At 38.5% G+C, this 27,431-nt stretch overlaps 2 protein-coding genes across 6 annotated transcripts; both read right to left on the bottom strand.

Annotated features, from left to right (window-relative positions):
- Positions 1-707: 707 nt before the first annotated feature.
- Positions 708-27,405, bottom strand: TRAPPC13 (trafficking protein particle complex subunit 13). Of its 5 annotated transcripts, none has more exons than XM_044445803.1 (13): positions 27,270-27,405; positions 20,063-20,131; positions 17,613-17,712; positions 17,024-17,108; positions 16,029-16,156; positions 15,752-15,824; positions 13,217-13,261; positions 11,349-11,366; positions 7,548-7,681; positions 5,113-5,311; positions 4,194-4,294; positions 3,454-3,604; positions 708-3,318 (listed from the first exon to the last, which is right to left on the bottom strand). In XM_044445803.1, the coding sequence occupies exons 1-13, from the start codon at positions 27,313-27,315 to the stop codon at positions 3,214-3,216; spliced, it is 1,254 nt and encodes a 417-aa protein (XP_044301738.1). In that variant the 5' UTR covers positions 27,316-27,405; the 3' UTR covers positions 708-3,213. The 5 variants fall into 5 exon arrangements, with proteins under 5 accessions (XP_044301738.1, XP_044301739.1, XP_044301742.1 ...); XM_044445804.1 differs by having other exon boundaries at positions 3,454-3,601; XM_044445807.1 differs by lacking the exon at positions 27,270-27,405 and adding an exon at positions 21,262-22,638.
- On the bottom strand, positions 22,958-27,400 carry SHLD3 (shieldin complex subunit 3). Its single transcript, XM_044445808.1, has 2 exons — positions 27,270-27,400; positions 22,958-24,237 (listed from the first exon to the last, which is right to left on the bottom strand). Exon 2 carries the CDS (start codon positions 24,111-24,113, stop codon positions 23,367-23,369), a length of 747 nt encoding a protein of 248 aa, XP_044301743.1. The 5' UTR covers positions 24,114-24,237; positions 27,270-27,400; the 3' UTR covers positions 22,958-23,366.
- Positions 27,406-27,431: the final 26 nt, after the last annotated feature.

The raw sequence follows: 27,431 nt of genomic DNA, 5'->3' as shown, positions 1-27,431 counted from the left end.
GCAATTTATTTCTAATCCTGCAGGACACTTTTTAAGTTATCCTCAAATAATATACTTGAAAAGGGGTAGGTCTAAAATTCTATATTTTGCTTGCATCATTGTAAAAGCAATGATTGTCATGAGTACTGCATGTTTAAAAACCACTGGGATGTGGTAAATATGCCATATGATCACTCTCACTGCAATTGGAGGATTCTCAGGTTGTTTGTCATGACAAACTGGCTTGTCTCCCCATCAACAGGTGAGAGAAATGACAATAAGCAATGGTTTATTTCTCTCGGTTTGTCAGTGGAAGGACAAGCCAAAGTTCCTAATCTGAACATCAGAATAAAGAGTGTCCTTGCAAAGTTTAGTTGCAATATGCAGCAACACATTCACTTGTTCACAACAACCAGGGGCTTTAAAAAAAACCCTGGGTTGTTGTGATATTCAAAATAAGTCATAATGTTTAAAAAGGGATATGTCAACATCTTCCACACTGTAGTGTCTTGAAGGATGCTGCTGTTCTGAATCTTGGATTGAAGAATCATTCACAGGGAAAGTATCAATGCCTTCATTTTATCTTGATGAAACTGAGTCAGTTTCATGGATGAAATACATAACATTTAATATGCCTAGTAATTATGTTTGAGCAAAGTACTTTGATTCTACATCTGTACTGATCTAGGAAGTCCACATACTAACAATCTGTAAGAACAAGAGTGTCATCAGTGTACTTCACAGATTTTAATGTTTTGGTAAGGGTTCTTCAGTTTGTATAAAATCAAAAACTATTTTACTTTGTACAAGGAATGACAACATGTCAGAGGGCAAAAGATGTCTAAGACTGATATCTAAGTGCTAGCTGATTTTGAACTGCTCAATTTAGTTTATTTCTAAAATTTATAAACATTTATTTGCAAGGGATGCCAAGGCATTGTACCCAACATTAAAAACATAACCCAATACGAAAAAATTGACATATTTTAGCCTCATACAAATGTCTTCAGAGTTTAACAAAATGACCTTGGTTTTCACTGCACCTGTAACATCTCATTTACAAATCCCAAAGTTGGGGGGAAGTATCAGAAGCCACTTTGAACCTGTAGTGTCTGCAGGGCCTGCTGTTTAAACATTGCTGTTCCCAACTCTCAAGTGCCATGCTGGATCAAACCAAAGTCTGCATTATTTAGTCTGCATTCTGTTCGCATAGTGGCCAACTAGCTGGCTGCAGGAAGCCCACAAATAGGACATGAGAAAATAGCATCCTCCCACTCATGTTCTCTACCAACTGTTACATAGAGGCATGCTGCCTTTGATACTGTGGTGATACATAGCTATCATGACTAGCCAAAATATAAAACCATTTAGACATCAAATGCATGATATTTGAGAAACATTCTTTGGAATTTTTTCTACTGTATTTTCAGCAAATCAAGGATAGCACATCTTTTAAAAAAAACCTATGAAAATCTGAATTTTCAGTAGTTTCTCTCACCAATTCTATTAAGCTGCTTGTTTTTCCAGCAAATTTTTATCAGCAGACATTCCTTCAATTAGGCTACCCAGCTTTTGTGCAGACTGAGATAATCCATTCTAGACACAAAAATAAATGTATGGACTTTTGGGATGGATGGGATTAAGCAATCCACCCAAGTGGAGCCAAGGACCTTCCATCAGCTATGACTATTGGGACATACTTCCTTTTATCTGTCCTGAATCTCCCACCAGTCAGCTTCATTGGATGACCCCAAGTTCTAGTATAATGGGAGCAGGAGAAAACTTTTGCCTCCACCTTCTTCACACAATATGCAATTCTGTTTGCCTCTATCCAGTTGAAAAGCAGTGGCAAATTTAGTTTACCTAATTTCTAACTTACTAAGAGAAGGCCAATTCTCAAATGTTTGCAAATTTTGTCACCTAGTGTAAGGTAGACCACTTCCATTCAGTGCTTATTCATCTACTATAAATCAGTTGCTTTTCTACCCAAGGTTACTGAAATTGCAATAATAGTTAACACAAAAAATCAGAACCCTAAAAACTGACAAGATTGCACACAACAAACTGGAAAACCACAGGGTGCAAAAGCAGCAAAAAAATCTTCAATCAATACTTAGGTAGAAAATGTTTTGCCCTTTGTTGCTGTTAAGCATTAATGCCTTTGGATATTGAAATATTTTCATTTACTGGCAAACACTGGTTAGGAAATAGCCAGGCATATCTCCTCTGACAGGGAGTGCCACAAGATGGTGCTACAATATAGCATCACCAAAGTCACCTAGTAAAATAAGGAATGTGCAACAGGAATTCTCTATTATATTTCATGTTAATGTGTATATCCACCCAGAAAGTACAGTACAAAGCAAGCAAAAGAATACAGGAAAAAAGTGTTTCTTCACTCAATATGCAAAGTCTGGAACTTTCGACTGGTCTGTGATCATGGCCACTAAGTAGCTTAAATGGCTTTACATCAACATGAAGCAAATTCATCAAGGATCTGCAGATCAAAGTCACTAGTCATAATAAGTAGCTAGTAGCCTCCAGGTGTAGAGATTACAGCAACCGATACTTAGCAGCATGGAGACCAACAGCGGGACTGGCCAACGCTTAACATCCTGCTTTTCAGCTTCCCCGAAGTATCTGCTTGGTGACCATACTCTGTTTCAGAGCTTGTGTTCCGAATGGTGCCACTTGCCTGTTCCTTCTTTAAAACCACTGGCTTCCCACATCTTATTACGCACATAGAATTAAATCCCCAGTGTATTTATCACAAAAGCACCTGTACAATATTGTTCCTAAGTTTACAATATCCAGTCTTAAAATGTATGACCAAGGGGTAGCTGACAGGTTACTGTTGCTTCTCCAGTAACACAAGTTTGTGTTTCTTAACTTGCACAGAGTTACAAGAAATGTAAGCATTCAGAATTGATCCATGTACTGCAAATCACATTACAAAGCCCCTGAACTGAGCTCTATGGAAATGTGATACTATTAAGGCAATTACATAATTTAACTACTTTATTTTGAAAATAGATTAAAATACAGATGGTTTGCTCTTTACAAGTGTTTTTTTTTAAAACAAGATGCCAGAATGACCTCCAGAGGTACAGTTAAATTGGGAAGTATCTCCAGCACTACCCCCTTACAGATGGATACCGTTTGGCTTAGTCATGTTGTTTTCAGATAGTTGGTCCACATATCCCAAACAGGAAATATTAAAACAGAAGAATTATTTCAGTTTTCTTGTATTTTTGAAGAAACCACACAGACTTGCGCAATATCATCATACTCATATGTTCTCTTCAAAAAGGTATCTGTTAATCTCAAGCCAGAGACGCTCTGAAATGGGAAAAGAGGGGTTGATACACATTTTAATCTACTGTGAGACAGACAGGAATCCAAAGTGAAAGAACAGGCATGCTGAGTATGCAGCAGGAGTATGCTTGCGTGTATCTATATGAAGGGAGATCTTACCTGTAGTCCTTGTACAGACGACAGCAGTGTAAGTGTCAAGTGTAGGGATGAGGTCGGGTGCAGCTTGCCCAGCTGCCTTCCTGACACTCCACACCAGTGAATGGAATTAGTATTGCACATTTCCAAAACCAGATCCATGGTCCTTTCACTGCTAGATAGAAAAATGAATGAATGAATATGGATTGCACATTTTTCTAAGGCTTGGTTCATACCCAGCTTTTCTCTCCCTTTCTTTCCTCAAAGAACACTTGAGTTGTGTAAAACATGGACAATCGATTTTATCCTCACCATTCTTGCAGTTAATTAAAAGCATAATGTATTAAAAAAAGGAAAAAATCTCAATGTTCAGAGTTTAAAAAAGAACTCCTAAATCAGTACAGAAATATGCATCAATATGCAGTTCAAAGCTCCCCAGCAGTGTGTGCATATGTTCATCTGATGATGCAGATATACACATCTCTTCTCCTCATATAATAAAAAAAATTGTTTGGATTTCTAACTATCTTCTCACATCATTGCCTCTTAGCAAGTGAAGGACTGGATCGTATGTACTCAGAATTTTCTACAACCCATTGGCTCCAGAGAAACCCTTTGAATCCAGTATGTATTCCCTCTTGCAGCATACATGAGGTAAAATGAAAGTCTGGATGAAGGAAGAGTTTCTTTTTTTGGAACCTCTAAAAATTTACTGGATGAAACATACTGCAAAAATTCTGTTTACTCTTTACCCTTTTCATTACCTGCAGTTTGTTATTTTACATGTAATATCAAATGGTTCTTCCAGGTTTACTGTGTCTGGTATGGTTTCCAATGAAAGCCTCACATCACCATAGCCTGGGGCCTAAGGAAGCACAAAACGTTTACCAACACACAAGAAAGGTAATATTTTATAGCATTAGTGAACTGTAGAATGACATTCTCAAGAAATTAAATGTAACTTTTTTAGCTTCATATTTAGGCTAAAATACACTCATCACTTGAGTTTCTATGAAGAGCAGCAATTCTAAATAGTTTTTTCAAAACCCCAAAAGACAACACAGCTCTAGATAACCACTAAAGAGCATGTAATTCACCAGCCCTATTGCATGCAAATGTCTCCATAAACTGAACGGGAGTCATACAACACAGGTTGTTCGCAACTGTCCTTTGAACAGATGCAGCTTGTTTCAATGAGATCCTGTGCTGCTGATGTTCCTGTGGGTCTGTGTTAGAACACAGCAGGACTGTTGGCTTTTTAAGCCAGGGTGGTGCAGTAGTTAGAGTGCTGGACTAGGAACCTGGGAGATCCAGGTTCTAGTCTCCACTTAGCCATGAAACTCACTGAACCACTTTGGGCCAGTCTGTCACTCTCAGAGTCGTTGTGAGGATAAGACGGAGCTATGAAAGCTGCCTTGGGTCCCTCACAAGATGAAAATGGGAAAATATTTTATTATTATGAACATTAAATAGTGCTATATTATCATGTGTATGAACAGATAATATTCATTTAGAAGGACATAAGAGCCCTGGTGGATCAGACCAAGGTGATGGTCAGTGGTCATATGATGTAAAACAAATACCTGCCAAAGTGAGTCAGTGGACAAGCTCTTCCATTCATGGTGTAGAAATTTAAAGATAATCCAATGCCAGACTAAAGCTAATATTCTGGAAAAGACTTACCATCCTTTGGAGTTGACTGGTTTGCAGCCTCCCCCTTTCACCCAGGTTTGTCTTCCAGACTATGTCAAGTTTCCCAATAACTGTTACGCCTTTAATAACTCCAGCTTTCTCTGCAAACTCCTGCTTGGGTTTAAGGCAGTATAAATACTGGCGTGTATCCATGGGCTGTAAATATGTCCTTGTACCAAATGTTGACACACTAGAAGAGAAGAAATATGTTCACCTTCACTTACTGCAGATTGCTCTGGGTATGGCATTCATTTAGGAAAGAAAGCAATTTGCCTCCAGATGAAGCAAATAAATGAAGCCAAGCAAGGAAAATGAAAAGTATCTCAAATGTCTGGGAAATAGAGACAGTTTTCATGGACAGCATGATCTTACAAAGCCTGTTTTGCTAGTTTTGGGGCCTGTTACGTCCATATTAGTTTTTTTGACCATAATTCTGGTGGTGCTTAACAACCTTTTGAAAATATATAAAGGTATGTGCTACAGTTCAGAAGGCCAGATACTGAAGATGAAACTCAGATACTTTGGCCACCTAATGAGAAGGAACAGCTCACTGGAGAAGACCCTGATGCTGGAAATGATTGACTGCAAAAGGAGAAGGGGACAGCAGAGAATGAGGTGGCTAGATGGAGTCACTGGAGCAGTTGGTGTGGGTTTCGGTGGACTCTGGGGGATTGTGGAGCACAGGAGAGCCTGGAGGAATGTTGTCCATGGGGTTGTGATGGGTTGGGCATGACTTTACAACTAAACAAGAACAGTTTGAAACTGTGAAAACAAAGCACTGTAGTTTTCTTCAAATCCTAAGACTTTCAGAACATCAGGTACAATATGAAGAATGTGTGATTTCAGTAACAGATCTAATACAAGGTACAGATGATAAAGTTCACGTCAGACCATAAACACCGATAACAAACTTGGGGCACAATCCTCTTCATGTTTAGACATTAAAAAGTCCTATAGATCTCAGCACTCCCCTGCCAGGGCCTTATCCTGTATCTGCAGAGCACCATACCCCTAATCCTTAAAAGTACAAACCACAATTCAACTATAGGGGTTGTTCTTCCTGCAAAGGCTTTCCATTAGATGTTGATGGAGAAGACAGGTCCATCCTTGTAGGAGGATATATACCAAGCTATCATGAGAACTTGTCACCAGGCCTATCTAGTCCAGCACTCCATACACGTGGTGGCATCCATCTACCCAAATAAGAAGGCTTTAAATGGGAGCACTGCTGAGCAGGGCTGTCAAGGAATAGGACATTTTGGAGGGCATTCATTTACAGGGTCACCATATATCAGAGCAGACTTGATAGCACGTAACAAAAACTGCTATGCATTACTCAAGTATACCCTATGTGCAAGCATATCACAGCCCATAGCATCAGATTACTATTTAGGCCTAAAAACTGCCACCATATGAACTCTGCATCTGGATAGCAACTTGCATTATTTGCAATCCCAGTGCAAGAATTTGTTGTTTTAGCCTGAATTTCTACTTCACTAAGTGGCTAATTGCCATGAATCAGCCTCTCTTTTATGATTGCATGCAGTAAATTATTTCCCAGGTAAAGAATATTTGCTGTGTTGAGAGGCCAGTCTTGTTTTGGTAATATTGTGCAAGCAGGATTTGTTCAGAACCTGAAAGATGCTGATACCATGTCTTCAGGTCTGTTATCATGTCATTATTATGAACGAGCATCATTATCCTTGTAGAGAGGCTTTGTGAAAGTGCCCAGGGAGTCAAAGGTGTTGATATTTTTGTAGTCCCAACAATTTCAGCACATCATTTTTCAGTTCCAGTAAGGCATTTTCAGGCCTGATCTGGATGAACGCAATTGATACTCTTGTTGAACTGCCTGATGACAAAGTTTCCAACTTGGAGTTCATTATGGATAAAATAGAAAGTATGGAAGGTAGATATGACACATACTATCCAGCCTGCAGAAGAGTTAGGAGGACTGCCGTTGCCGGCTCTGTGCCGAGTGCTTCTGACTTACTTGCACACCAGAAATGGTGCACATCATTCATCTTTTACTTGGACAAAGTAATTTATGATACTGCAGAAATACAATATAAAAACTTAATTTCATGAATTTATAAAATAATACACCAAGCCATAGAAATAAATGTCCGTTCCTTTGTTTATGAAGCATTTCTGAAAATTACACAGTAAGTTTTGAACACAACCACCAAACATTGGCAGACATTTTTAAAGTTGAAAGCCCAATTATTAGAAAAAAATTGGCAAGCTAGATTTTTAAATTGATATACTTTTTCTCATACAGAAACATTTGGTTGATCTAATTCCCACAAAATACTACCACCTTTCTTGATTTTGGAAAAGTGGCCTATCTAATAGGTGAAGATACAACAGTACTGTGTTGCTGGGCAGCAGCCAGAATGGTTTGAATAATCAAATATAGCTCTTACCTGTCCTCACCTTGGCAGACCTCATTTAATTCTGCTACATTGTACATAATAGATGGTTCCAAGGACACCTTCTCCATAAACATTGGAGAAGTAGTGATATTTTGAATCTGAGCTTCCAGAAAGACTTCATCAGTCTGAAAAAGCAAAGGAAATGTCTAAGTAAAATGTAGGCTGAACTGATAAAAGCACCAGTGTTTTAAATATTTGAACAACATTAAACCACAAACGAAGTTAGTGTTCATGCCTGAAAAAATCAAACAGTGATTAAATGCGAGAAAGGTCTTCATCCCAACAGAGAGTAATAGAAGCAAAAATGTTAGTCAGGTAGAAGAGTGCCGATCAATGGATGTGGGATAACTTCAGTACATTCTTATATTTTAATATGGTGACAGTGTGGCCTTAACAAGACTTGCATATTGAGCTCTAAAAGTTCACATCAATTCAGATTTTTTCAAGGAAATCAAAGTGCACTTTAGAAATACGAAATGATCACCATACACAATGTAGGCATGCCATGCTAGATTAAGGATGCATCAGGCTGCGTACAAATAAAATGTTTAAGAGAGCCTTAGCAGGGGATTTATTTTTTAATACACATCAACTGCTATGGGGCACAGATGTATCTTTTGAGTACTGTTCAAATTTACTAGCTATAGTTCATTCATAAACATTTATCTGGTCTCTCTGTTGTAAGGGTTCACAATGGTACAAAGCTTGTTTTCCTACTACCCCAAAAACATTCCTGGTACTAAGCCACGTAAAGTAAAAATCTATTTTCTCTCCCAGTTTGATGGCTAAAGGAGTCAATGCAGAAATCGGCTTTATGTTAGGAATTTTGATTCTAGGCCTCTGAAAGGGTTCATTACCTTAGAAAGAGATTCAGCCCAGAGGGCAGTGAATCACTGAACTCAGAGGGTAACAATCAACCAAAGCAGAGCCGAAAGAGCTTTTTGCTTCTCTGCACCTCCTGCTCTGTAGTTTTGGTAAACAGTTGTTTTCAGTCTTCTGGTTGGGATGCTTCCAAGTGGGGGAGAAAAGAGGCTGCAGAGGACACAGGCTACTCTGGCCTATGCAGTCTCTTCTCTTCTCCTCTTCCAAGCAGCCTTTTCATGCTCTCTCCAAGGTGAAGTTCCCATAAAGCCATACTCTAGTAATACAATCACTGCATGTCTTCCAAGAAGCAAATCGCACTGACTCCAGTCGGACTTGCTCCCCAGCAGACCAAGAGTGATCATTCCCTTCCTGGAGAAGAATGGCATAGAATCTGGGCAATATTTTATGCTTACTTCTGTATTCCCTCATATTAACATATTCTGTATAGTTAAATTTTGTCAGACACAAAACATGAAGCTATGGAAAAACAGAAGGAAAAAATACGTATGTCTAATACATTTGACCTAAGAATAAGTGACAGGGATTAATCTTGCATGAACCCTTAAAAGTTTATAAATAAAGTGATGAATATTTTACTAGTAAATTGTATAGAAGCATTATTAAGAAATTAATGGTTCAGAACTTCAAAAGGCCACATTACACTATTAATTTCTAAATGAGAGTGCAGAATTCTATGCACACTTGCAAGTAGAAACTGCATAGTTTCTCTTAATGAAGTGATGCTACCATACAAGTTGGATGGTACAGATGCACTCTGCACAAGATTTTAATTGTGCAGAAAAGGGTATCTGGCAATCCAACAATGAACTCAAAACCTGAGGACAATCAAAGGGATGCCAGTTGATCAAGAACTTTAGCATCATTCCCCCTTACAAGCATGATGATTTCCTATATAAAGGAAAGCTCCATCAGCAAACCAGGAACTAAGGTTATCTACAGCTGAACATAGAATGGTCCCATAAGCTATGTTCCAACAGGAAAAAAAACAACAAAAAGCTAACTTGGAACTGTGTGTTGAGTGCGAAAATTAACTGTCAAATAATGTTCAGCCTGTCACATTCCATATTGCACAGAGGACTTTTAAGTGGTATTGGAGACATAGGGCTGGTGCAGATGTTAACACTAAACCATAGTTTAGCATTACAAGAACAAGCCACACTGAGGTTTGCATGCTTTCTCCTCCTTCCCTCCCTGCTTTGGCTCTGAGAAGTTCAGAAGCTTTTGCATCCATGTTAGATCGACCACAGGTTGCCATGCTGTCTGAACTCTGCAAGCATTTACAATATGATTAACAGGGGATAATGGAAACAAAGCCAACTTTGAATCCTCCTTTATGTCTGGTTCACACTAACCTTAGTTAAGAAGGGCTTGCATAACATGCTAAACTGCGGTTACTCTAAAAGAGAAGTTGTTTCTCATTTCTTTACAGCTGCAGCAGTGGAGGAGAGGGAAATGTATGAGTGCAAGGCTCTCTCAGGCTCGTTCTCATGACCCAAAACCATGGCTTAGCATTGCTCCCAAACAAAGACACACGCAAGCAAACACCAAAGATAAAACAGTTACTTTGTTTTTAAAGAAAACTACCATGTCTTTTAGGACCAGGGGATTTAAAATTTTGTATTGTTCTGGAAGACTATCCCATTGTTCCATTCCTTATGCCTATGTTTGCCCAATTTCTCATCAGTATACTTTAAAACAGCAACCATAAGCAAAAATTTAGTTGAAGGAAGAAAACTAAACCAAGCATCATAATGAAAAAGCAAGGTAGCTTAAAATGAGGCAGGGGATGATTCATCTCAGTAACATTATTTAGATCAAAGTAGCAAGATTATTACATCCCCACACATTGAGATTTGTGAAATCACGCTGTAATCACACCATTAGAATCACTGCCACATGCAATGAGGAGTTTGAAAGCAGAGTTCTAGTAAGCATGTAAAGGAAGATGAGATACAATCATGGGCTCTCTCCTCCCATCCAGTGTCTTTACACAACAGGTAACAGGTAACACAAAGTCATGATTTAGCATGAAACAAAATAACATGCAGGGTTGGATGTACTTCATGCTACCAAAAACAATCACAAAAAACAACAAATTTACACTCAGGCAATCCAAGTACTGCAACCTGAATAAATTATTTCAATTAAGGAAGTTTTCATATTGGGTTGGCTCCAGAAAAATGGTGAATGGAAAGAGAATTGCAACTAGAAGACTCCTGCAAACCATTTGTGCAAGGGCTTGACACAGCGTTATAATAAATAGGTTATTTGGTGTCAGGTTTCTGCTTGTACAAGAGATGTGTACAGGACCACAGTGTACAAGTATACAGGACCACAGAGCCCACAGGCACTGTACATCTTTCTCAGATACTGACTGGCTTCTGAGGTTTCTGTCCATATTGCCTATATATCTTCTACCACTTCTTTACAGAAACACACTCATCTTCTTAAGGAAAACAGAAATTATTAGGAAGGTGAATCTGTGTCCAATAAAATATTCTTTGCTCCTGCAGCACTGCAAGACAAACAGCCCCATCCATGTGAACTAGTTGTAGCGCATGTGCTACTAGGAACATTAATTGAACTGCTGCATTCAGCAAATAAATTCACTGTTTGTCAGAGCACTTTAATGAAATATTTGTTCAGCACAAAAGTCTGAACTACTAAATACTGCTAAACAATGGATACAAGGAGAGAGCTGATAGGTCTGAAGAGTAGTTTTGTTCTCTCCCCTCCAATTTTTTTTTAATCCAAGCATGGGGTGGGGGAAGACATGAATTGATATAAGAGAATGGTCACAACAAACATTGCTTTTCCATTATGTTTTTAAAATAATGTTAGTAACAGGCAGAAAGACAAACAGAAGACAAGCATACATACATATTTATAAATAATAAATAAAATTACCACAGAACTGAGGTCACTCTAATGGGAAAATAAAAAAGAAAACATTAGAGAAATTAGGGTTAAATGTTAAAGAAAAAAGGAGGACAACTAAGTTTCAAATAAAATGCATCATTTTGCATTTTTTTTGTATATTCTAAGCAAGACAGCATTAGTAAAAGAGGAATGTAAACCAGCAATAAAAATAAAAAGAACCATTTATAAGAAATCTTATTTCTAAATAAGACTTGTGTCAGCAAATGGTATGATGAAGAAAGAAATTATGTGGAACAGTAAACACAGTTATTGCACAACAAACACACTGAAAAACCAGCACATGCTCACAAGAGAGGCCCATTTTTATACTGAGTATTTCTATTGGAGGGAAAATAGAGTATCTCCCCTTTTTAGTTGTCAGGATTCCACATATTCCCTCGGGGTGGAAGGAGAGCAGAATCCGGTCAGTGCTGACCTGCTTTTTGTATATAATCAACAAATTGCAAGAATATGGTAAGCACCATTCAATCTTTTCCATTTGGACTTTAAAATTTCTATTTGTAGCTTTGAGGCTGTTTCAATGTTTTACTATGATATATGGTTATTTTTGTTCAATTATACATTCAATTTATTGCACACTGCCTTGGTGACAAGGACAATTGCTAAATGCACTTTTCTTCCAGTTGCAAATGTTCAGAACCTACTCTTCTACCTTATCACAACAGTCTTCAAATTTGAGGCATGCTTTGTCTTAAAATATGAAGCTTATTTCAGTGCCAATTAATATTGTCCTCCAGGCCTCTGAAATACAAGACTGTGCCATTGGCAAATGATAAGCTGAGTTGTCCATTTTCTGTCACCTGACAGAAGTCTTTTGCTATAATTATAACATAATTCAACAGGTTCAGCTTTCCCAGCTGGTGAATGCACTAGATACCTGAATAGAATGGTCCCTAACCTAGAATGGTCCCTAATTTAACATCAGTAATAACTAATTTAAAAGGAAAATATTCCACACTTCACCTCTGAAAACATCTCAGCCTTTGGACAGGAAAGTCTATTTCATAGCTGATGATGTTAAAAAAAGCTTTTAAAAATCTATTACAAACACTTTTTACCCAGTGATGATGGCAATGACAAATGGAGATAAAAATGAAAAGGAAAACAGAACAGATTTTACTCACCTGCTTTCCTTACACTTAGCCAAGTAAGAGGGCAAGATTACTGTTTTTTCCCAAGGCTGCAAAAGCTAGGCAACCATTCTTATATCTAGCATATAGGAACTTAATGCTGGGACCAGCATCCCCTTTTCAGCATTGGATGTGTTCTAGGTGGCTTAAGGGGCAATCCTATGCATTCTTGGGGGAAAAAAAGGACCTACAATTCCCAGCATTCCTTAGCCAGCATGGCTAACTGGGAATGCTCAGAATTTTCTGTGTAAACACATGTAGGAATGTGTTTAATAAAGCATGTTGTAAGTATATTTAAACACACCAGCTCTTTCTGATAGTTTTAAGATCCTTCTAGGCTTTTCCCTCTAATTTTTCTTCTCTGTTTTTGATATTTTCTATTTGATGTCTGTTTCAGCTAACGGCTAGTAAAAATTGCAGTGCTCAAGTTCCCAAGACTTTTCAAAATAACTGGAACAGGCTAGATATAGTGCAATACATGCAGAAATGAACAACTGAAAATTCACGGCCAGGAGAGGAAGAGTTTATTTGCCCAGGCAAACAGAGAAGTACATGAAATTATTACATCTCAAACAGGAGAGACATACATTTTAAAGTCCTGATTAAAAACCACAGCCCCAATCCCAAAATAACATATTTTTATTGCGAGCCTGTATTATGTACATTATTGTATATTATGCACCAAGCACAATTTTCTGTACTTACCTCAGCATTGTAGAATTTAGTTTTCACATCTAGTGGTTTGAGGACCTGTTTGAAAAAGGAATAGATACTAAAGGGAGATTTATCAGACCTCTCCATCAACACTTAGTACTACCTGCTTCTGTTTCTCTTAGTTTCTATGTATTCCCAAATAAAATTATACATTTTGAGTTTGTTGTACTAATCCAGTGCAACTTGTGCTTATATACACAAACACCAAAGCTGAATTTAGTTGAAGGGCCTAGCTCTGCTCAGCCTGCTTCTTCTTGTCCATGGGCTACAGATCATACAGCATTTTGTTTAAAGGTAAAAAGAATGCAGAAAAAAGGAAAACACATTTTCCCAGAACACAAGTTTTGTTACATGAAAGGCAACATTCTGCACACTTAGTACAGAAGTCTCCTTAAAATAGTGATACATTTCTGAATAAGCAATATTCACTTGTAATGATTCTTGAAAATAAGAAATGCAAACATGCCTCTCAAAAAACAAGGTCAAAACTACTCTTTCCTGGTTGCTACAACTGGAAATGTCAGCCTTTGGGCTGTTCAGCTGTAAGCAATCATACACTCAACCTCTGGGCCATCTTTCTAACTAGGACTATACAATTTCTGCATCTGCAGTAAGGATCACTACACTCAGTATCATCAAGTATCAGACATTACATGTAACAAATTCATTTAAGTGTTTTAATTTTGCACACAAATGATTCCGTCTTGATATCAAGATAGACTGCAGGACTTGAGCAATTCTTATGGCAAAGCAGCATCGGCTCTGACCTGGATGCCACAGAAATTGCAAGATCAAAATTGAATTTATTAAGGATGTAGCTTGCTTAGACCATTCAGGATACTTTTTTACCCTCTACAACCTCAGGATGTGGACACGATGTTTGAAGTTTGAGGCCTGCCATCTGCTCAGTGGATCCCTGCCCTTTCTGGCTTGCAAAATCTGCCAGGGCTGAGCTTCCAGTCTGAAACTGATAAGCTGATACCTACTGTCTACTGTCCCAACAAAAGGCGATAGCTTAGCCTTCATTGACGATACCTAAACTGGACCCTACTCATTTTCACAGCTTTCACCCTGAGTCAAATTTACCATTTTTGTGCAAAGAATTGGAGTTCTTTTTTCTCAGAGCCAGGAAATGTTGCATTAAATTGATCAATTGGATCCACTTCAGTCTGACTTATTCCCTGGCTTGAGGCTGGACAATATATGGTAGACGACCCAAACTAGAAAGTAGATAGCATAAGGGGTACACAATCTTCTCAGTGATTTTTATCTGTCTGAGCCATTTCTCTAAGGTGGGACTTGGCAACATAGTGGCTCCAGTCCTACTGCAGGGACAGATTTGGAAGCTGGTGCTAGGGTGCTTCTGTTCCATTGCATAATCACTGACCTTTGGGATGACTTGGGGTTCCATCTTGTTTACCCCCTCCCCAGTTTTCAGCATCTACATGAAATCACTGGAAGAGGTCACCAGGAGTTTGGAGCTAAGGTGTCATCATTATGCACTATTCTTTTTCAGTACTAGTTCCAAGAAGGTAGTGGAAACTCAGAACGAATGGAAGCACTTTTGAAATAGAAGATGGCAAATAAGCACTTCTACAGGCTAGAAGTACCTGTAGTTGGGATGATGACCAAAGCTGGATAGAGATTTGCAGCCAGATTTGATAAGGCTGCACTCCCTCTGAAAATCTAGTCTCTTAGTTTTGGAGCTATTCTAGATTTAGTGCTATCTATGGAGGCAAGGACAACATTGGTAGCTAGGAGTCTTTTACTAGCTTAAGTTAGTCACCTGCAACCCTATCTGGGAAAAGCAGACTGGGTTTCAATTAAGCTTATGTTGGTTACATCCATACTGTAATGCCTCTATGTAGGCCTACCTTTAAAGGCTGATTAGAAACTTCAACTGGTACAGAATATTGCCACTAGGATGCTTGTGAAGCCAAGCAATTCTGTTCATATTAAATCAAGGTAAATGAAATGTTGCTTGGTGTGGTGATGATTCCAAGTTTGCTGTTGCAAGTGGATGTATCTCCTGAGCAAAGTTCCACTCACAGATGTTCCCACCAACAGACTGGGAGGTGACTTTCACTCCCTGTAGCCTCTTGTGCTCCTGAAAACCTCCCCTAAAGTGCTGTGGAACCCTCTGAAATAGTCAGAGAAGGCTGCAGAGGGAGGCTCAACTTGGTGAATTTTTTTCCACCATGCTCCCCTTTTGGATTTCAGGCTCAAGAACAGAAGGGAAAGTCTTCAGTTCATGAAACAGAATCCAAGCTAGTGCACTTGCTTGGCATCATAGGCTACTTCTTGTACTTCATCTCAGCATTGATGTGAAGTGAAATCATGCAGAGAAACCTAATGCAGACACCCTACTGTGACAGACCATGCAAAAAGCTTCCTCCATCTTGCCCCAGAAATATTATGGGCAAAGTTACTAGTTTTGTGCAGGCAAGGGAAGAAGCGACTGAGTAACAGAACAGGATTAGGTAACCTCAGTTACAATCAGGACTGCCAGCTTTGCTATTTCAATACCTGAAATTTGAAGAATTTTCTGAAATACATCTTCTCACCGGTTTGTGTAGTATAACTTACTGCACACACTAAACTGAAAGACAAAAATGGTTTGATGGGATTTAATTATTTTTCAGTCTTGCATGAATTCTAAAGTAGAGGGGAGAAGAGGAAGAGATGAGTTTAAAAATGGCAAATTTATAATATACCTTTATTAGATTTCTGAATGTATGCGATAACATTTCTACTAATTGGAAAACTAAAGTCAAAGAATCGGGAGAAAGTATTAAGGTCTCACATGTGTGTTCCTATTTCCTTTACTTCATGGTGAATTACATCATCGATGCAACAGTCTTGTTTGAGTTCTGCCACTGCAGCACTTGAGGCTGAAAGGTTTAAACGCTGTGAACTTGTTTGTAGATCAGCCTTGGAATTAAGAACAGAAGCAGAGTAAACTGTGGATGAATTTTAGAAACTCTGTTGTAGCAGTGCCTGGTGGACTGTATCTACCAGAGAATGGTTAGCAGGGAAAGAGTTCCACAGTTCCACAAATGTGTATGCAAGAGTTCATGAATTGCCACAGTGGAGATATTCTAAGGAAATTTTTATCTTTATGAAGATGAAGTAATGAATACTCAGAGGCATGATTTCACCGCGACCATCCCATATCTAAAGAAAAAAATGTGAATTTTCCTGGTTTGATACTCTAATAGTTGGGTCACAAATTCCCCCCTACTTCAGTTCTTATGAGTTCAAGTTATAGTCAGCCCCAGAAGTGAGACAGTCAGAATTAAATGTATAACTAAACAGAAAAGGCACATCCAAAATGTGCCAGTTCCAGCCATTGCTATCTAGTCCAGGTTGTTTGATTTGATTACCTATCCTAATTCAAGATCTCCAATATTTATATTCTCTAACTAATTTTAAATACCATATTTCCAGAGGCATTCGTAAGGAACATGGGCTCGATACACTGAAAGGATCTGCTACACAAACCTTTCTAAACTCAGTGAGCATTTACATTTTCTTGCACGATGGTTCATATATAATAGATTTTCCTAACTACTTTTATCTTTGGAAAGTTACAAAAACATGTTTTTAGCCTTAAAAATACCCAACAAATAGAACAAAATATACCTTTACATTCCTCTCTGCTTTCCTTTTTGGTAACAGCCCTAATTATTTAAAATGCAAAAGTTCCTTTGGATTGGTTAGCTGAAAACTATTGGTTGACTAGAAAAAATGAAAAATGTTCTTAAACACACTTTAACTACTGAATAATATCAAACATACCTTTACCAAGATGTCTTTTACCACCTGGTGACTGTCATTATGTACACTAATGTAACTCGAAAACGTCTCCCCTAAGAATATATTTCTGTTCAAAGGAGAGAGAGAAAAAGAGTACTGGTAAAACCATTGCTGAAAAACAGTTAAAATATTTTATGGTCCACCTCTAACAAATGCATACAGTTGTGGCATAGTACTCTTAAACATCTACTTCTTGGGCATTTGCTAGGAGACATGATGTTGTAGGTACTATCTCAGTACTATTCAAAACTGTAACAAAGAACACAGCAGTTGTTTCTTCTGTTAACAACGCCTGTAGTCACAGCAGAAGGCTGAAGAAGGGGGGTAAACTGAACCAAATTAAGAAAATCTGGAGTTACCAATGGCAGCAGACCTAGATGCATGCAAGAGGGTTGCACTGGTTTTAAAAGGGAGTTTAAACAAATTTAAATAAGATATCACTAGCGATTAAATATAGCTAAATATTACTTCTGTGTTCAGAGAAAGCATGATTCTGAATATTTACGAGATGGGAAAGTTGTTACAGAAGGTCATGATTTAACAAACCTTTATATCTATAAGCATTTCTTACCCAAAGTTCTGAGGCAAAGTCAACATTTCTCCAAGCATTAAAGTTTCTGCTCCTTTTACAGTAGAAGGATCATCTTTCATTAAATGGTTAAATAGATCTCCTGTAGAATTGTAAAATTATATGGCAGGTCAACTATATCTAGAGTTGTCACTTGATTCACAATTTTTAAATGCTTGCTTTTAAACTAACTGTTTAGCTATATACTTGATAGTGCATTGTTGAAAATCGGAAGCAGCTAGCATCTCTTCTGGACAATGGCAACACAGAATGACAGAATTTAAAAAAACTGAAGTGAATTTTCAATATGTATCAACAGTAATTTGAAGAGAGAATTTACTTCTCTTCCATAAATGTTATTCTTAAAAGAAAAGCCATAGTAGTTTGGCAGTTTAAATGTTCTCTTGTCATTGGAAGAAAAAAAAAACAAGTTAAGCTTGTTTATTCTTCAGTCAGAAAAAAAGGAAAGCTGATGTTTGCATGTGCAGTACCTTTGGTCCAACCACCATTGCATTCACTTTACCCACCAGTTCTGAATTTCAGGGGATCCCCTGGCAAGGCACCCCAAATGGGCTACCTCCCTCAATAAGGGGAGCTAGTAATCCTATCACTACTATCAACAGCTGCTCTTGCTCCTTCTCCTCTTCCTTATCACTTGCTTCCTTGATAGATCAGTGAACAAGCAGGAACAAGTGAACAAGCAGAGAGTGGGCTCCACTGCTCAAGAACACACAAGAACACAAGAAGAGCCATGCTGTGTCAGACCAAAGATCCATCCATCCAGCACTTCCATACACATGGTGGTAAACCAGCTTCCCGCGGGATTTCTCAATCAAGCTGAGTGCAAGACCTCTCCTGCCCAAGCTCCTCAGCAACTGGAGACAGCATTTAGCCAGCAAGACTAGTAGGTACTGATAGCCTTCTCTTCCATGAATCTGTCCAATCACCTTTTAAAGCTATCAAAATTGGTGGCCATTACCACCTCTCTTGGCAGTAAATTCCATATTCAGCTATACACTGTGTGAAAAAGCACTTTCTTTTTTTTCTAAACTTTCCCCCAGTCAGTTTTGTGGGATGACCCCAGGTTTCAGTGTTATGGGAGACGAAGAAAAATATTTCCCCTCCCATTTTCTCCACACCATGCATTAAGCACCTCTATCATGTCTCCCATTACTCACCCGTTTTCTATACTAAACAGTCCCAGTTTTTGTAGCCACTCCTCATAGGGGAGTTGCTCCTGGCCCCTGATCATTTTCATTGCTCTTCTCTGTATGTTTTCCAATTCAGTAATGTCCATATTCAGGTGTGTTGACCAGAAATGAACACAGTATTCCAAGTACAGTCATACTAAGAATTTGTATAAGGACAGTAAGATCTTGGCAGTTTTATTTTCTGTTCTGTTCCTAATTATGCCTAGCATAAAATTTGCCTTTTTCACAACAACTGCACATGGGTTGACATTTTCATTGAGATCTCCACCACTAACCCAAGATCCCTTTCTTACTCAATAAGTGCTAGATCAGATCCCATCAACATATACTTGAAATCAGAAAGTTTTGCCTCAACATGCATTACTTTACACTTGCTTGCATTGAACAGCATTTGCCCTTTTGATACCCATTTCTCCAGCTTGGAGAGATCCCTTTGGAGCTCTCCACAATCCCTTTTGGTTTTAACCATCCTCAATAGTTAGTGTCATCAACAAACTTGGCCACTTCATTACTTAATCCTACTTTCAGATTATTTATGAATAGGTTGAAAAGTATCCGTCCTAATACAGAACCCTGTGGGACTGCTGGTCTCATCTCTGCATTTGAAAAAACTGCTGTTTATTCCTACTCTCTCTTTGGTTTTTTAAACAATTAGTGATCCATAAGAACCCCTCCCCCTTTTTATCCCATGACTGCTTAGTTTGCTCAGGATCCTTTGGTGGGGGTCTTTGTCAAAAGTCTTTTGGAAGTTCAAGTAAACAATATCTACTGGATCGCCACCGTATAGGCCTCTTCATATACTGTGAACAGCCCATTTCCACCACAGTCCATCTCCATCACAAAACTACCAGAGTTTTTTTTTTTATTTTCCTTCCCCACTCCTCATCCCTTTGTCCTTTTGTCTCTTTTTAGACTCTAAACCTGGAGACAGAGATTGTCTTCATTATATTACTCTGAAAAGCTGGTCTGGGAGACTTTTTGGCTAGAAAACAGAGTATAAATGCTGTAAGCAAACAGTTTTCTGATTCTAGATAGAACATGGTACAAGCACAAAGGCAAAGTACTTGTCACAATTTCCAGACAGCCATAGTATTTGATACTGCTATTCACTGACATGCTATACAATCCTTTTCGGACTATACCTCCTGGCATTTGCAGATACTTACAGGCTTAAAAAACTATCTCTGGAGTGTAAACCTATGAGAACTTCTAGGCATTATTAAACACCAAAACATCATTTACCTGGCAAATCTCTCTCTTCACAGGTCACAGGGATATTGGTGAACAAGGTAGGCTTGGTCAGCCTCATTACTGTGAATTTAGAAAGCATATGCAATATTATTATTAGAGCATCATAAAGAGCTCAACACTGCTAATCACAAGCCCTGATCACACATTGTTTTGCCTCTGGAATTCTATCCAAGGTAAGATAAGGAGCACATCGCTGCCATAGCCACTCTCTTCCATTCCCATCACAGAGGGGAGAAGCCAACAAGTGAAATGAGAGATCTCATGTTTATCTGAATCTCTCACCTTGTAATTTCCACTGAAAGCTATAAAGATAAATTATAAACAAGATTCAATGAGGGCATGCATGAAATAGGACACTTGCAAGAATTTTCTACTGGCCATCTCTTCTATCTGAAATCATATTTACTGCAAACATGACTACCTCATCCTTCAGCAAAAATCTTCAAGTCAGCTAACAAATGATAAAAACACCAATTTAAACATATAATTAAAGAGCAATTAAACCAGTGAGACACCAGCAAGACCACAAGAAAATAAAATTGTCTTCATTAGTTCCTAAAAGCTGCTAGTGTAGACACCAGCCAACTGCTCTTCAGAGCATTCTGCCACTGTGACACCAAATCCCTGGTTAACAGTTATCTAATACTGTTAGACAGAACAGGTCTCTAACAAAGTTTCAGACAGGTTAGACTGGGATAGGCATCCCTTTAGACATTATGGTCCAGAACACAAGCCCTGCAATAATGTGTATGTTCTGTATTCTCAAACAATGGTTACATCAGTGGGGAAGATAGAATGTGGAAAGAGTGATGAGAAACTGCCATTTTGTTGACATTGCTGAGGAAAAGTTATTAGGAAAACCTACAGTTGATAGGATTAATTTGATTCATAATAATCAGGAGTTCATATGAATAACATCAGTGTTGGGGCTGGCCTTGAATTTCTGATATCATGGTATGTTTTGGAGGCTGTTGTTGCTCTTGATTTCTTTTAAACTAGAGAACATATCTGGTTTTCCAGAGTTTTCAATAGCCCTTACATACCTTGATACAGAAAATCTTTCAGGCAAACATAGAGAGCTGTCAGAGTTAGACACATTGTGCTTGCCCTATCTAAGAGAAGTGATGTCTGCTGACACACCTACACACGGCTCATGCCATGAAGCAGAGACCATTACACACAACACCTACCTGAGGATGGGTTGCTCCACATCAGGGAAGAAAGGCACTTTTATAACTCAGTCTTCTGACCTGCTAATATCCCTTAGCCTTAAACAGAGGTATGTGAATCTGTTACTTTCATTTACTCTTACTCTGAATTTTTAAAATCTCAACTTCATTCTTTTAGGTGGAGAACTTTGCAAATGTCGGCAAATTCTTATCAAAATGACTAAATCCTATTCTTACCCACCCCTAGCTTCAAACTGCAATGGACTGCAAAACTGTCTGCCGGTGGCTAGAGATCTTATTGCCGGTTTCAACCAAACAGACATTATTTGACAATATTTAAATTATCACTGATGGATGTGTCAGGAAAAAAACTGCATGGAATTACAGAACAGTAGAGTATGAATGGGTCAATAACTGAATTGGCCCAACTCCTTGCTCAGTTAAGGTGTTCACTCCTACGGTCCCCTTAGCATGCACGCCAAGTTTCAGTTTTCTAGATCTCATGTCCTGATACTATGGTGCTAACAGACGGTCAAACTTTCATCCTCTTTTAGTATTATATAGAGTATCCTAACATATTTTAGCATAATTTAATGATGATAAAGATTTTCAAGGGTGTAAATACTGACAATTACATCATACAAATGCCAGAAAAAAATAGAAAACGTTGAGTTGCTTCTTCTTGTTATTTTGTTTGTACTGAACACAAGAGAAGAAGTGGGAAAATTGCGCTTACTGTGCAAGCAACTAGGAACACAGTAGATGTAAGTACTTGTTGAAATGTAGACAGAATATGCGTATTCCCAAACAAAAAAAACCCAATAATCAAATATGAACATTAAATGAAATATATGTATTTTATGGTGCTCATTCAGGATTATACTAATCTTCATAACATGTATAACACTGCATTCCCCATAAACCCATACATTGACTGTACCTTTTGTAAGCACTGTTTGGATCAAAGATTCCCTGCAGCACTCTTCTCTAGAATGTGTGCTCATGCCCAATCAATCCCAACCTTCCCAGTCAAACGTACATATGCTGAGGACAGTAGAATGGCTTTTTACTCAACAAACCCACCAAAGCTATAAGTATTTTACTCTCTAAATTTCCTCCACTGTCATCAACAAGATGCTGGGAGGAACTTGATGCAAATGAATATTCATAGTTTCTAAGTTTTTTAATCAAGACCTAACAACTCAGGTGGACTTCAACTGGATGGTTTGATTAGACACACACAGAGAGATGTACTATTTTATGCCAGCATTTATAAGTCAATATAATTCCTTTGAGAAGAACTGATTCAACTATTTAGTTCTGTGTATCACTGTCTTATTTTTTAAAAAATTGATTGTAATGAGTTTTTTAGCAGAAATCCTCAATAAGTATCAAACATTTCAATTGAATTCTCTGAGAAGAGTAAGTCGTGTTAATGATAAGACAACTGTAGATACAGTTTGATGAACCAAAACGGCAGAAGTCCTTACCATTCCAATTTTTAATCCTTTACTACAAACACGTATTTTATTAGAATATGAAATGTATTTCCAAACAATCATATCTACATGGTGTGTATATCTCGAAAGGGCTAAGAATATCACAGAAGTCTCAACCCTTCAGCGTATGTAACAGCTGGTAAGGGGACAGGGAATATCTAAAGAGTCATCCCATGCTGCCCAGCCATGAGTCAATTAAAACCTTAGTGACAAGCAAATGCATGCTAAACATAGAAAACATCTTTATTATTTAGTATTTTAGACAAGTAATTTCAATTGCAAAAGACATAATGGTTGAGATGCAAACTATCAGTTCTTTCAATGTATTATTCTGACACGTGGCATTATTTTTTCAAAGGACATCCGCTGAAGTATTTAAATAGTTTCAGAGGGCTTAGAACAAAGCATAATCCAGTCTGACGGAGATCAGTTCACTTGAGAGAATGCTTTCATTACGTCACCAATTTATATAGCATCCATATAGTTTCTAAAAATCTAATCAAAGGGTATTTACATAGATGTGACTTGGCTCTGAGATAGCCAAACAGGCCAGTGAGATTTCTTCTCATTCTTGATAAAAATGTGGATTTTTCTGGCATGTGTTTTTAAATCAGAATATATACTTCATTAAAATGACAAACTATGTATGATACCATATTTGTGAACAAACAAATTCAATTTTCCCCTGAGGTTTAATCTTTCTCTAATGGCATTGGCAACATATTCACAATACAGCATATCACAGAAAATTGAAATCTGGCTCTCACATCTCTGGATTCTGGCATTACAAGATGGCAGTTCACTATGTTTGATCATCCTGTTGAGCTTTATCCAAATGTCTTCTAATGTCTGATTATTAAAAGTTGAAGGTTCAATTATCCACTGTGCTCTATAGAATGCATGTAGTTTCAATTTTTGTAAGGTACTTTGCAGTTCTCTAGATAAAGGAAGAATCTGGTCTTTAAGCTTAGAGTTGGGAAGAGAAACACTCCAGGATCTCCTCAGGTTCTGTCTGCCCTTTGCTAATTGCTTTCTCAAATTGTTCAAATCAGGTTTTCCATACTCTGCTTGTAAACCCCATACAGTTTTTGTAACAGCCTGAAATTCCTTAAGCCCTTCTGTGCAGTCGTAACATGGAGAGGTGCAAATACTTTCTTCAATTGCAAGATGTTGCTTTATTTTTTCTACTTCTTCAGCAGAAATAACTGGAGGTTTTCTTCCAGGCTTGAAAGGAGTGTTGCACAAATCATTTGGAAACCAAGGTATGAATCTTGGTTGCTGTCGAACTGAAAATTCCTTTAGTGCCTCTTCTGCCATTTTTTGCAATGCTGCAGGATCCTTTTGCCATGATCGATAGTGCAGGATCACATCCATGCTTGCACAATCAGAGTCCACATGTTCTTACTTTAAAATTTTCTTGGTCAGTAGCAGCCACTAATAGCTATCATTTAAAAGAATCTTATGCCTTGTGTTGTGCAGATCAGAAGATAAACAGGACCTAGAGCAGAAGTATTGCAAGTAATAAGACATGCTAGCAGTCCTACCACCAAATTTACTATTATTCTGGTAAAACTATCCAGATTTTTACTAAAAAGTGTTAAAACAAATACAATGTACTACAAGTATATGCCATATATACTAGAACTCTCTAGTACTGAGACAGAACAGCTAATACGTGCCACAGATGCCAGTGCAGCATCCTTTCAATCTAGTTAACAGCTTTTTCTCTCCAACATCTAGAAGCGAAATGCTTCTGTTACCACCTCAATTTAAATCAGTGCTCCTATAGGCTCCTGAGGAAGCAGGCTGTCGGAGTGGCTTCGCAAGAGGCAGGGAGCAATATGCTATACAATTTTTTCTTGGCCAACTAAGCTTCCCTGGTTCCAAACTGTATGGACCGCAAAGTCCAGTTAGGGAAGTCTAGCCTTACTGGCTGAAGATATTATTGAAGACTTCAACTACATGGCCAGATTTACAGGTGCAATCATACGGGTTTTACCCTGTTAGATGGAAGTCTTTGATCTCAGAGGCTTCCAATTAACCAATGTGCTTTTGGCTACTGCTTGCAGGGGAGGAAGAGCAATGCAGGCAATTTGTCCCTCCGTTTTCCTTTTTTGTCTACACAGCTGTCTGAGTCAGTCTAAAAGTGGGGCTGGAGAGACCATAGGATTCTTTGTATCCTAGCTTTTTCTCCCCCCTCCCCACCTACTAGAAAGCTCTTTTTTGGACTTTGGATTTCCTCCAAGGCCACCTTTGTGACCTCACAAAGCCACCAAACTGGTTCTTTCTGTGGTAGCTGCAAAGAGATGGGTTTGGATTCTAGCATTTTGTTTCTAAGTTTGTAACAGCCTCTACAGCTGTTGGGGGGTACTCTGAAGTATTCAGTTGTGACTGGGACACTCTCTCTGGACTACAGGATTCTTCTCTAAATACATTAAAATTAATGTTTTTAAAACACAATAACCCTGAGGTACGCACCCTGAGAATTCATTTAGGATGCATGCCAAGTTTCTGGTGTCAAGGTTTCACAATCTTGGCATTATGCACTGCTGGGCAGTCACACAACTCTTTTATCATAGAATACACACACACACACACACACTATAATATTATATTTTACATTATGACTATTCTAACATGTAAGAGTTAAGAATGTTGTCAAAATGATTTAAGATTGATCATGTATGGTTACTTTTTTCTTTAAGGCAGGGGTTTTTCCAGTCCTATCTTGAGCTAACAGGGATGGAATTTGGGATCTTCTAGATTCAAAGCATGTGCTCTTCCACTAAACTGTAGTCCCTGCCCAATCTCCACATATCCTTCAAAGCTTCTCCTGTTCTACTTGTACAGTTCCTTTCAATGGAGTACAACTTTTGTGTAAATAGATTTGATACTAAACTCAAACCCCTTTCTTTGTGGTAGAGGAAGTCACACATCAGAGCCACAGGTAGGGACAGCAAACTATAAGAGGGGTTGTTCTTCTTATCTGATGCTGTAGGTGAACCAGCTACAACAGCTGGTATTGCATCACTAAGAAAGGATATGATTGCATTGCAATGATTAAGGGATTCCCTCCTGAGAAACTGATTAGATCCAATACTTGATAGATATATTATACAAGGAAGTGCTCTATTTTCCAACATGTCACATTTGAAAAGTAGATGGTAGAGATCCTTTATTTCAACACATTCAGGAGCCATCTGAGTCCCACATATTCTACACATCATCCATAGCCTTGGAATATTTATCAACTATGCATATCTGAAAGCTTATCTTCTACCAGCACTAGTTTACATAGTTTACAATTGTGCAAGCAGAGGAAAGGCTGAGAAATTTAACATTTCATAACTGATTTTGCAGAGCAGCAGATGCACCTCAATAAAACTATATTTAAGTACCCACACTATTAATCATTCCCCACAGAGTTTTTATATTTTGGACTGGGCCCTTCATTTTAAAAGTAATCTGAAAACATCGGGACAAGCTGGCCACCAGTGTCACATTTCTCCTTCATAGCACCTCTCTCTGACTCACACAAATAAAATTTGAACTTGATTCATGCTTCCTATTTGTTAAACATAACTTTTGCATACCTTCTGCACCCCAGAATAAGCTATGCAACCCCAAATCATGCATCCTGTCACCCAGAAACTGTCTCCTAAATGCCTCCGATGGAATTCCGGTTCAAAACCTGCTTTAACCCCAAAAGGCGCTACTTTAAAGCCTACATATTTAAAGCAAGTTGCTCTTGCCTGGTATAAAGGTACTGACTGGATATGTCTTTTAAAAGACAGTTACCAGCTATATAATTTAGGGTGGTCTAAAATTTACTTTAGGAAACAGAGATATACAAACTTCACTTTCATATTCACATTTCTTATGTACCTCTGCACTGAATAAGGAAGCAGGATCCAAGAACCAACTTCAGCCTCATTTTGTATGACCCAGTAAATAGTAACCACAAAGAAGCAATCCTTCACAGCAATAGGGGGCAGGGGGAGAATGTAAGTAATATTCATAAGCCTTTTTCCTGATTCCTCCCAATTTTAGTTAATTCATATATGGCACACAGTTTGAGTCTAACTCAACCTCCATTCATTTCAATGCATGTAGTCTTAGTAGGTCTAGGATTGGTTACAATCCCATGCACCCTTCCTTTAACTTTTTTTTTTTAAGGCAAGCAAACTTCCATAAAGCAAGGCACAGCACGGCTTCTCTTCTCAGCGGTCGAAGCACCACTCCCTTCTTCTATCAGGAACTAATGGCGAATCAAGAACCCCCAAACCTCGGGAACGTCACCTCCTGGGAAATAAATGAAACCAGTTCGCGGGGAGGCAAAACCCACAACTAAATCTTACAAGTAGGCACAGAAGCCTGTAACGCTAACAATTCTACCCAGTCCTTCGAGGATCCCACTAAGGAGCGATCCCCACTTGCACTCCTTCTGATCCCTTTAGGTGATGTTGTAGCCTCCGCCCCTCACCCTAGAATCAGATCGAAAACAGAAAAAAGAGAGGCGAGGGCCAGTACCTTTCAGAGCCAGGAGATGCTCCTGTTTGGGCTGGGTGACATCCATCGCCTCAGCCTCGCCGCCAAGAGTCTTCCCTGTTCACAGAATCAACCGAAGAGAAGCCGCCTCCAGTCGCGGACAAAACTAGCCCAACAAAAGAGGAAAGAACGAAAGGAACAATC

This window comes from Varanus komodoensis, unplaced genomic scaffold (assembly GCF_004798865.1).
Source record: "Varanus komodoensis strain SLA01 unplaced genomic scaffold, ASM479886v1 scaffold5, whole genome shotgun sequence".
NCBI classification, from domain to species: Eukaryota; Metazoa; Chordata; class Lepidosauria; order Squamata; family Varanidae; genus Varanus; species Varanus komodoensis.
Note: the sequence above shows the minus strand (reverse complement) of the source record. Positions and strands in the feature narration are given on the sequence as shown.